The sequence below is a fragment of the Aptenodytes forsteri genome, unplaced genomic scaffold (genome assembly GCF_000699145.1).
Source record: "Aptenodytes forsteri isolate BGI_AS27 unplaced genomic scaffold, ASM69914v1 Scaffold258, whole genome shotgun sequence".
Classification (NCBI taxonomy): domain Eukaryota; kingdom Metazoa; phylum Chordata; class Aves; order Sphenisciformes; family Spheniscidae; genus Aptenodytes; species Aptenodytes forsteri.
In genome coordinates, this window is record NW_008795250.1 from 261,040 (window position 1) to 270,391 (window position 9,352).

The 9,352-nt window shown below is 38.5% G+C and overlaps 1 protein-coding gene across 1 annotated transcript in view; it reads right to left on the reverse strand.

The window, feature by feature from the left end:
* The window catches only part of ETFA (electron transfer flavoprotein alpha subunit), a 31,710-nt gene extending 23,610 nt beyond the window's left edge, over positions 1-8,100 (reverse strand). Inside the window, exons 1-3 of the mRNA XM_009278890.1 lie at positions 8,044-8,100; positions 1,934-2,083; positions 8-89 (exon numbers count right to left, since the gene is read on the reverse strand). Coding sequence (XP_009277165.1) covers positions 8-89; positions 1,934-2,083; positions 8,044-8,100 — 289 coding nt within the window. The remainder of the gene's footprint in view (positions 1-7; positions 90-1,933; positions 2,084-8,043) is intronic.
* Positions 8,101-9,352: the final 1,252 nt, after the last annotated feature.

The following is a 9,352-nucleotide window of genomic DNA, read 5'->3' on the forward strand; positions in this document are numbered from 1 at the left end:
CTCTCACCTGCTAGAAATCCCTTGTATACATCGTGCTGAGCCACTAGAACTTTTACCACACCCTGCACTTTGCTGAGTTCTTGTGCTACCTATGATTACAAAGGAATTATTATTAGTTTGTATTGTAACAGACACCACAAACAAATAACAGAGAGTCCCTGCTGCAAAGAGCTCACAGCCTATAGATTAGTTAAAACTGGAACACAAAGTGTGTGAATTTCAAAATCAGAACAAACCTGATGAAACAAAATGCAGATCTTCTGACTCACAGCATAGTGCCTTCTGGGATAATGAAAATGAATTTTGTGAATAAGAAAACTACACAGCAAATCAAACACAGGAAAGCTTGCCTCCTGTATGGCAGGATTACACAATGATCTCAGGATTTACTACAACAGCTGATAACAACCACAGACGAGGATTATTGCTCAGTATTCTGATATAATCATCAAGAAACCAATCCTACTTTCTTTTAAATCGGTCAATACCTACCGCACAAGCATACAATGCAAATACAAATGTACAGCGATGTTACGATCTTTATCCAAATTTTAGGAGCAATCCTTTGTTTGCAGCTGACTCTTTGCCTACTGATGTGATGTATATTTTCAATTCCAGATTTATGCAGTTTTTCCTTTAAATTTGCAGAAGCGAAGTTCAAATGATAAAAGGGTTGTTGCAGATCAGAGAGAAGAGGACTGACAGCAGTGTCTGGAGACCACACGCATCATCCCAGAACTAGCATAGTTTTACTGAGTTTGCCGAGTATCAGTTTACCCTCAAAAATTAACAAGAGGAAATAAATAAAAATTCCATAATAGCTGCTACAGAATATCTGTTTGAGTAACTGGCTTTTTTGTCCTATCAATACAGATTCTTACAAAGAAACTTAAAAAAACACCAAACCTTCATTTTTCGTAAAGCACTTTTTCCCAGCATGACATACATTGCCAAATAGACACCATATACTTAGTATTAAAAAACAAACAAACAAAACATTCCCAATCATTTTTCTACGATGCAAGTGCCAAAGAATAAGGAAACTCAGACAGACATATCAGGCATTTTTTTTTTTTTTTTCCCCCCATTTTCTTGATCTAGATAAATATTTGCTTCCAGGTCTCAACCTCCAAACCTGGGTCTCAATTTAGAATAGCCACTGACATTTCTCCACCTATTTGTGAATTAGGTGCCATAAGTATGCCTTCCTGCATGAGATACTACATATTGCTTTCAGAATAACAATTCATAAACAATAGCCTAGTATGAAAAATATTAGGCATAATTATTTGTACTTTTACTGTTGACACAAGAGTACATCATGCTGGAATAAAGGTGTCACTAACGTACTACCTATATTGTCTCTAGATTTTGCACATAAAAATTAAACTAACAATACAACAGCTAACATACAAGAAACTTTTTTTAGACCTGAGCTATATGATAAAGTCAAGAAGCGCCAATTTCAGAATTTTAGGTTGCAAACACACTCTCACTATGCTACTAGTAGCTGACTAGCAAAAGTAAGATGCTCAGAAGCCCTATTTATCACTGTGGTGTTTCATTTCTGCTGGTTTCCATTCGAACAAGTGCAAGCTTCTTTCCAAGTTCTTAGCACTGCAATATTTGTCTTTCAAACTCTACAGGGAAATACCGTTTTAAAAGTTAATTGTCTTTTAGTCCTATAAAAATTTGCTTGCTTAAGCTTGTGACAACTGATATTGATATTCTCCCTTGTGAAATGAAATCATACCCATATTTTCACAGAAGAGAAGCAGTTCAAGTGCAGGACATTTCCGACAGATTAGCAATTCCTGGCACAGTTCCTCTTCACTACAGATTATTTACCAGGCTAACCAAGATGCTACCAAGTACTATTTCACTGCATTCATTATTTCATTCATATTTTCATATGAAAATAGCGCTTTCCTACCTTGTCACAGCTGGTACCAGCTACTAAACAAGAAACTTCACCTCCAAGACGTTTTGCCGCAGTGATAGCATTTAGTGTAATGGGTGTAAGAGTCTCATTGTTGTGTTCTGCTATAACTAACGTACTCTGAAACCTCCGGAGCAGCGATGCCTTTAAAGAAAGAGAGAGAGACAGAGGAGTTTGGTACTTAGCATTTAAGTAAAAAACTGTTCCTAAGAGCACCCAATGCTTTACAGAAAGTTATCAATTATACAAACTGTAAAACACAGCTGTCAAACAAAACAGGCTAAATCTAGGTAATTTTTATTAAGTAGGCAGAATACATAAGGTGTTAAAAAAAAAAAGTATAAACTTGCTTCACTTCAGCATAACTTGCTGTGTTTAAACTAAAACCTCCAGAGGAAAATACTGAACAATATTAAGAAAAACGTTTTAATACATTACATTCAAGCTCAGTTGATCAACTTAACTACCTTAAAGAGTGAAGATTAGACCAGCAAGACTAAGACACAAGGAAATCAAGGGTAGCATATAGGTATTTATTTGTTGGTTTTTTGGGGTTGATGTTTTGGTTTGGGGTTTTTGGGGGGTTTTTTTTGGTTTTTTACTATACTTTTTAGCCAAAATCTAGCTACAGAACACACTTTTTTAATTATTTATGTATAAAGGCAAAATTGTACGCAGTGGCAGGAAGACAATTAAGCAGCAAGGGCTCACAGCCTGAAAACACGCTAATAGAACTGTTGATAAGCATCAGGTTAATTTTTTTCTATTTTCCTTTAAAACATTTGACACTTGACCACTTAGTCTACCACCACAATTTAATGGTCCTTAAATAATAATTTTGACCAATTCACCATCCACACACAGATTTTAACTTCTAAAGCAAAAATGAAAGAAAAAAAAAAAAGAGGAAAAAAGAAAAGGCGAAGAATTGCCATGAAACCAGACCAAAATATTCTAAGCTCTGAGACCTTCCTCTCTAATTTTCAGGTGAACCTGGAAACAGCGTTATTCCTCCAAGACTAATACCAGGGTGGGGAAAGGGTTTGAGGTGTGAACGGGAATATTATCCTTCAAGTCTTTGATTATCCTGCATAAAGCCTAAATCAAGACCCGAGTTACAATCAATGTAATATGGAACACATGGAAAACAAAATATATTCATTAATATGAACAAGGAACAAATACTAACACAACGCTAAAGACTGCACAGCCAAATACTACTTTTTTACACATATATTCTGACCCCATCTCCCCTCACACCAAATATGCACTTACCTACCACTTAAACTAGAAAAAAAAGCTTCAGAAAATCTGAGAGGCTAAAATTTGGATATAGACTTCAACCACACAAAGCCTACCAAGATGTTAAACTTCACAAAGAGAAAGCAAATCCCGAGGACTTCCCTGAAGCTAATCACAGTGTAAAAATATAAATACAAAAACAAGTTTTTGCAGAATCAGGATCGTAAGTTGTCATTTTGATTAAAACAATAAGGATTCTTGTAAAAGTGCTCTGCATCTCATCTTTTATGCTTAAGGTTACTTGTTATGATTAAAGATTCTAAGATTGTTTGAAGCCAATTGTCAGTAACAAAATATTTATTGCCAATATAGATCAGACACCATATTTTTGATTGTTTCATACATTTGCAATAAAAGTTATGAGATTTTAGTCACCGTTTGAAGAATAAATCCATGCTTTTGTGGCAAAAAGCCCACTTCTCCAATGATTTATAGTTGTGTCGCAGGGTAAAGTGGACCATGCTCCTGAAAGATACTGAAGTTTTCAAATTTCCAAAGGGAGCTGCATGCATTTTAAACACGCACTTAATTCTGACTATATTATGATCTTTTCCCTAAATAAGTACTGCACCACCAGAGGAGCTCTATATCATTCTGTCAAACGGTTCTAGAATAAATGGAGAAATATTTTTTTTAGCCAAAAAGAATGAGAGCAATGGATGTTGCTTGAGCAGACTGGGTATTACAGCATTAACTAGGTATTATTTCTAAACTGATAATCCCACGTTTTATATTTGTGGGAACTGCACACCAGAAGGTCACTTTATGCCTACATGCATCACATTTCTGAACACAAAGAGAAGACCAGATTTAAAATAAATTACAAGTCACATTTTAGATCTTGGGTAAAAATCCTGGATGACAAATAAGATTCCTACACGAGTCTGAATTTTAATATACTAACACACGTAAAATTTTTTTTTTAATAAACAAAACCAAAACAAACTGACTTTTGCTTGTTATGATAAAGATTCTGCAGTAAAACCAGAGGGTAATTCATCCAGTCACACATGATCCTGAAAACTGAGAATCTGCAATGAGTCAATGAAGAGGACAGGTAGTTATTTTGATGAAGTAACTTGCCCAGCTGCATGTGTGTGAGAACAGCCCATTATTTCACTGACATAATTTCTCCACCTGTACTTGCGCAGGATGTCCAGTTTCAAGCCTAGATAAAATAGGAAGGTTGAGTACAAACCTAACCAGCTGACAGCAAGGATAAGAAGCACAAGAAATAAGACACACAGAACAACCAAACTATTGAAAACAATGCCTTGAGAGGGAACCGCACTCAGAGCTTGTGCCACAGAAGGTCCCTGGTGAAAACCAAGCTCTGGAAAATCAGGCTACCCAAAGAAATCAATTACAGCTAAACATCCTACAAACTTGGGCGATCAAGTGGCTTCCCAAGCACACCAGTAGATTATGAACACATCTGCCAGCAACCAGTAGAACTGGAAATTTATTTCACCTAGGTTTAGATATAAATTGAAGCTAGGCACCTATATTCCCTCTGCAGCAGAAACATCTACATTTCCTCTCTGGTAGAAACTCCAGACAGTGATTCAGTTTATACTAAAACAAACATTTATGAAGGAAAACTGTCTGGAGTTTCCAACTCCCCCCCTCCCTCCCCAGCATTTACTGTGGAGCAAACCTGGCCTCTGACTTCCAGATGTCTAGAAGTTGGTAAGATGAACCTAGATGTGCAGTATACATCAATTAAGCCCCTTGCAAAGTACCAAAGGATTTGCTGAATCTATCGTCTTAAGTTCCCCAAAGCATCTTTTTGCTCCCCACCCGAGAAACCCAGCAATGTTTTCCAAACAGAATGTGAAAAATTTAAGCATAATACCTGAATTTCTAGACTTCAGACAAAATAACTGAGACTACTCACTGCTACTGTCCTGGCCAAATGTTAGAAATCTGGACACGCCCAGTACACGTGCGCAGATAAACCCCACGCATGAGGCCAGCACCCCATACATCCAAAGCACTCATTCAATTTGCACAAGTGATCTGCTCTTCACAGCAACACCAATGCAAACTGAGCGTATGTTGGTCTCCCAGCACATAGACAGGTCACCTGAACAGCACACAAGCAGGCCCAGCACTTCTTAAATACATATTGGCTGCTTATATGCTACAAAACGTATGTATTAACAGCTGGAAAATCCCAGGCAAAAGTGTTGTAAATCTTTGCTTGCTGCTTGGTGAGACTGGCGAGCAGACAGGTATCGCTGGCCTCTGCAGTCAACAGTCAATAGCTAACTGCCTGCAGCCTGCTCCAAGGACGCTCGTTGTAACGCAGCAATTATGAAATCGGCTCTGGAAGTAACACACGTGGCAGGCACAGGAACAAAAGATGGGATGACTGAAAAGTCTTTCCAGAAATGCAAGAGCTCCAGCAGGTGTATTCTACATGGCCCCACACTCCAAATACGCATGAATGTAAAACAGGCTGTTAGGAACTTCACCCAGGAAACTGAAGTTTGCCTCCCAACCTCTTCAGAGGAACCGCTGGAAGTTTTGGGAACTAAACCGAAATAGAAATTCACAAGGCAAAAGCACCTAACAACTGGATCCACCAAGGTATCTCTAAAGCTGATTTTCTTAGCTCTAAAAGCAAACTGGCCAGAAATTAAAATTTTAAAACTGCTTAGTAGGAACTAACTAACCATAGAGACCACCTACCACTGGGCAAAATTCCCCAAGAGCTGACTCCAGGAACTAGGAATTGGGGTATTATTAGAGATAACGGCTACATTCCTATACAACAAAACAACGCTTAATTCTATTAATAGACAGTCTTGTAGCTGCAAAACTTAAAAAAAAAAAAAAAAAAAAAAAAAAAAAAAAAAAAAAAAAAAAAAAAAAAAAAAAAAAAAAAAAAAAAAAAGAAGAAAAACAGTATTTGAAAAACAGTATTTGGGAAGCTCAGGGAGAGGAGGGAGCTCTAGCAATAAAGCTTACACTTCTCCTAGAACCTCTGTACAGATCTGGCTACAGAAGATGTCTAGGCGACAGCTATTTAACTCCAGGAAACGCTAACTAGAAAGACAACGCTAAAGGCACCTGAAGTGAAAAGGAGCTATAACTGCAGCAAGGAACAGCAAAAGAAACAAAGAGAACACCTATAAAAAGGATTTATTTAGGAATCGCAATAAAGACTTAAAATTAAAAAGGAATAGAAGCAGCAAAAGAAAGATGTAATACAGAAGAAACTTTTCCAGATACGTCCCATGCAAACCATTAATAAAATCAAAGCAACAAAGCTGTTTTGAAATACAGACACTACTGAAAGTGAACTCAAGATAGATTAACACATTTAAAAAGTTAACAGTCTGAGCTTATCAATGACAATTGAAGGATATTTACAAAGTATTCCCTAAGACTACAAATGTAGCCCAGTACTTTGAGTAAGGTGTGTTTCAGGCTATTAAACCTATTTATCTGAACTATCTCAGGCTAAAAAAACCAAAAAGAAACCCACACGTGCATCATGAGACATATATGACTGAAATAAAGTCCACCATTTTCAGAAACACCAGGAAATTGAAAGGTCTGAACAAATCAACAGGAACTCAAAGACTCAACAGCTGTGAAAACTGGGTCCCCCCAAAACACTGTAAAGACAAAATAAGAGAACCTGCTCAACATCACTAAAAATTAAGCAAGTGACACTTCACTTTATTCAAAAGCTATGACATGGTAAAATACTACACTACAAAGTGAGAAAGAAAACCTGACAGTTAAGGCCACTTTCACCAGAAGATCCCCAACAGCTTCATAAGAACATGCCTATTATTTTGTTTAAGGCAACTCTAAAGCATCTCTTGCCTCCAAAAAAACATACTGCAGAAGCAAATGCAACTTTTATTCTATCTGGACCTTTAAAACAACAGCAGAACCCTGAAGTACTATACAAAGCAAAACAGTTTTCTTAAGAAACAGAGCGCCACAATGTCCTTCACTCTTTCACTCTACAGCTGGAGTTTTTTTGAGGGAGCATGGAGGTAGAACTGCGGGAGACCAAGACATTCATTTATGACTTGAAACAGTCAAGACTAGCACTGCTTGCCCTTCATGAACATCCTTAGGGATAAATTCTAACTTCAACACAGGCTGAATGACAACTGGATACAAAATTAAAGGCATTGGTATTATACCCACCTGCAATCAACTTGGTCCCAAGCTGCTGTGTAATGTCATGTAAGAAGAAAAAAGAAAAAAAAACCCCAACATTGTGAACAGGCAAAAAGGCAGACACTTGCTTATCTGATAAAAACGATAAAAGAACAGAGAATGTTAAGGGAGTATGTTATCTGTTTGTTGTTTTATAAAGGTAGGAATGTGCGACCTTAAAATGCCCCTTCACTAAAAGTCTGCAAGAGGATCCTGATGATCACAATTTCCTATCATTACAGGTTTGGAAGGGACCTCAAGAGCTCATACAAAGCCACCCTCCATCAGATGCTAAGCAACCATATCTACGTTATTTCCAACATATCTGTCTAGCTTACTGTTAGTGTGTTTTTGAAGACTCCTAGGCAACCTATTCCAAAAACTTACTATCCTTTCAACTAGAAAGGATTTCTTAATGTCTGTCTTAACTCTTTGTAGCTATCTTAAATAGCTTTCTTGCAGTTTAAGCCAACTGTTATTGTTTTATCATCCACAGACCGGTGAAATGGCTTATTCCCATCTCTGCACCAATTTTTTGTGCACTTGCAGTTTCATATTTCTCCTCAGTCCTCCCATCTTTAAGTTATGCAACTCCAACCTTTCCTTGTTGCTCATACTTTACAGGTCTCTTGCATCCCGTTTTTCTCTAGACTTGATTCACTCTTGAACTGCATGAGCGTTAGCAGTGCTGAACTGGGTTTGCTTTGCTTCTCTTGCAGACTACATTGTCACCCACACACTGAAGAGGCACACAATGTTTTATTGGCTTTATTTTATAAATTTATGAGTTTAGATGCATATGGCTGAAAAACAAGGAGTTGACCTCATGTTTCCAGGACATGAAACTGAATTGTGCAGCGATCATGAGACTAAAGTATTATTTACACAGCAGTACCATATGTTCCAGGAGCTCCAGAGATCAAGACCTTTGCTCTGGAAAGCCTACAGCCTAACAATAACTGAACAATGTCCGTGATTACAAGTTACAATTTTTAGACTGACTAAGTCATGTATGTCCTAGTCTACTTTTGCTCTTCTTTTAGGCCATTCTTAGTATCTGAAACCGATTAATAGATCCATAATTCCTATTTTAGAGCTGTACAGAACTGTAATACCTGTAAAAGCCTTGGAGAGCTCAAAAAGAAATTTGTGAGATTTAAAGCTCTTTTAGAAGGGTTATTTACACACAGTTCTAGTGGAGGGAGTGTCTCCTAGTGCATGCTATGAGACCGAACAGATATTCAGGGTCATTTCATGAATCATCTACTCCAACTAACCTTGAGTTCACCTAGTCGTTAAATTTGGTAACACAGCCACCATGACACATCAAGCAGCAAACGGCCTCCAAAAGCCCAGCACTCTTCCCAGCTGAGCAATATGAAAGTCAATATGGAAAAGCAACAAGTGTTTCACATTAGCTTCGGTCCACAGATTGTGATGGTTAAAGCAATCACACTTCTGCACAGCAGAGTTCACGTGACCAAGAAAGGCTGTATTAAACCTCTCAAAACCCCAGGAAGCCTCTCCTTGAGCCACAAGTTTCTTTCTAACGTTGTCAGAGTTTGCAGTAACAAACGCCAAGAGTCTTTTCCAGCTGTAGGGAAAGTGCTCCTGTTCCTCAGCTAGTCCTGTACGAGGGTGGATGAGAGCAGGCACTCCGAGAAATTTAGGACTTCCCTTATGACTACGTTAGCTCTTCACACGGGACAGCAATCCTCAACTCTTGCCTGCAGCGAACACCGGAAAGGCCTTCTTCAACACCCGGCATCCCCTCAGAAACTTTACTTTTAACAGCTCACGGTGTGGAAGAAAAGCGGAGACCAGCGGGGGAGCTCGCCCCCCGGACACCCCCTCGGCCACCGCTGCCGGGCGGGCGGACGGCGGAGCTCGGCCCCGCGCCACCTCTGCCCCACTGGGCACGGGCCC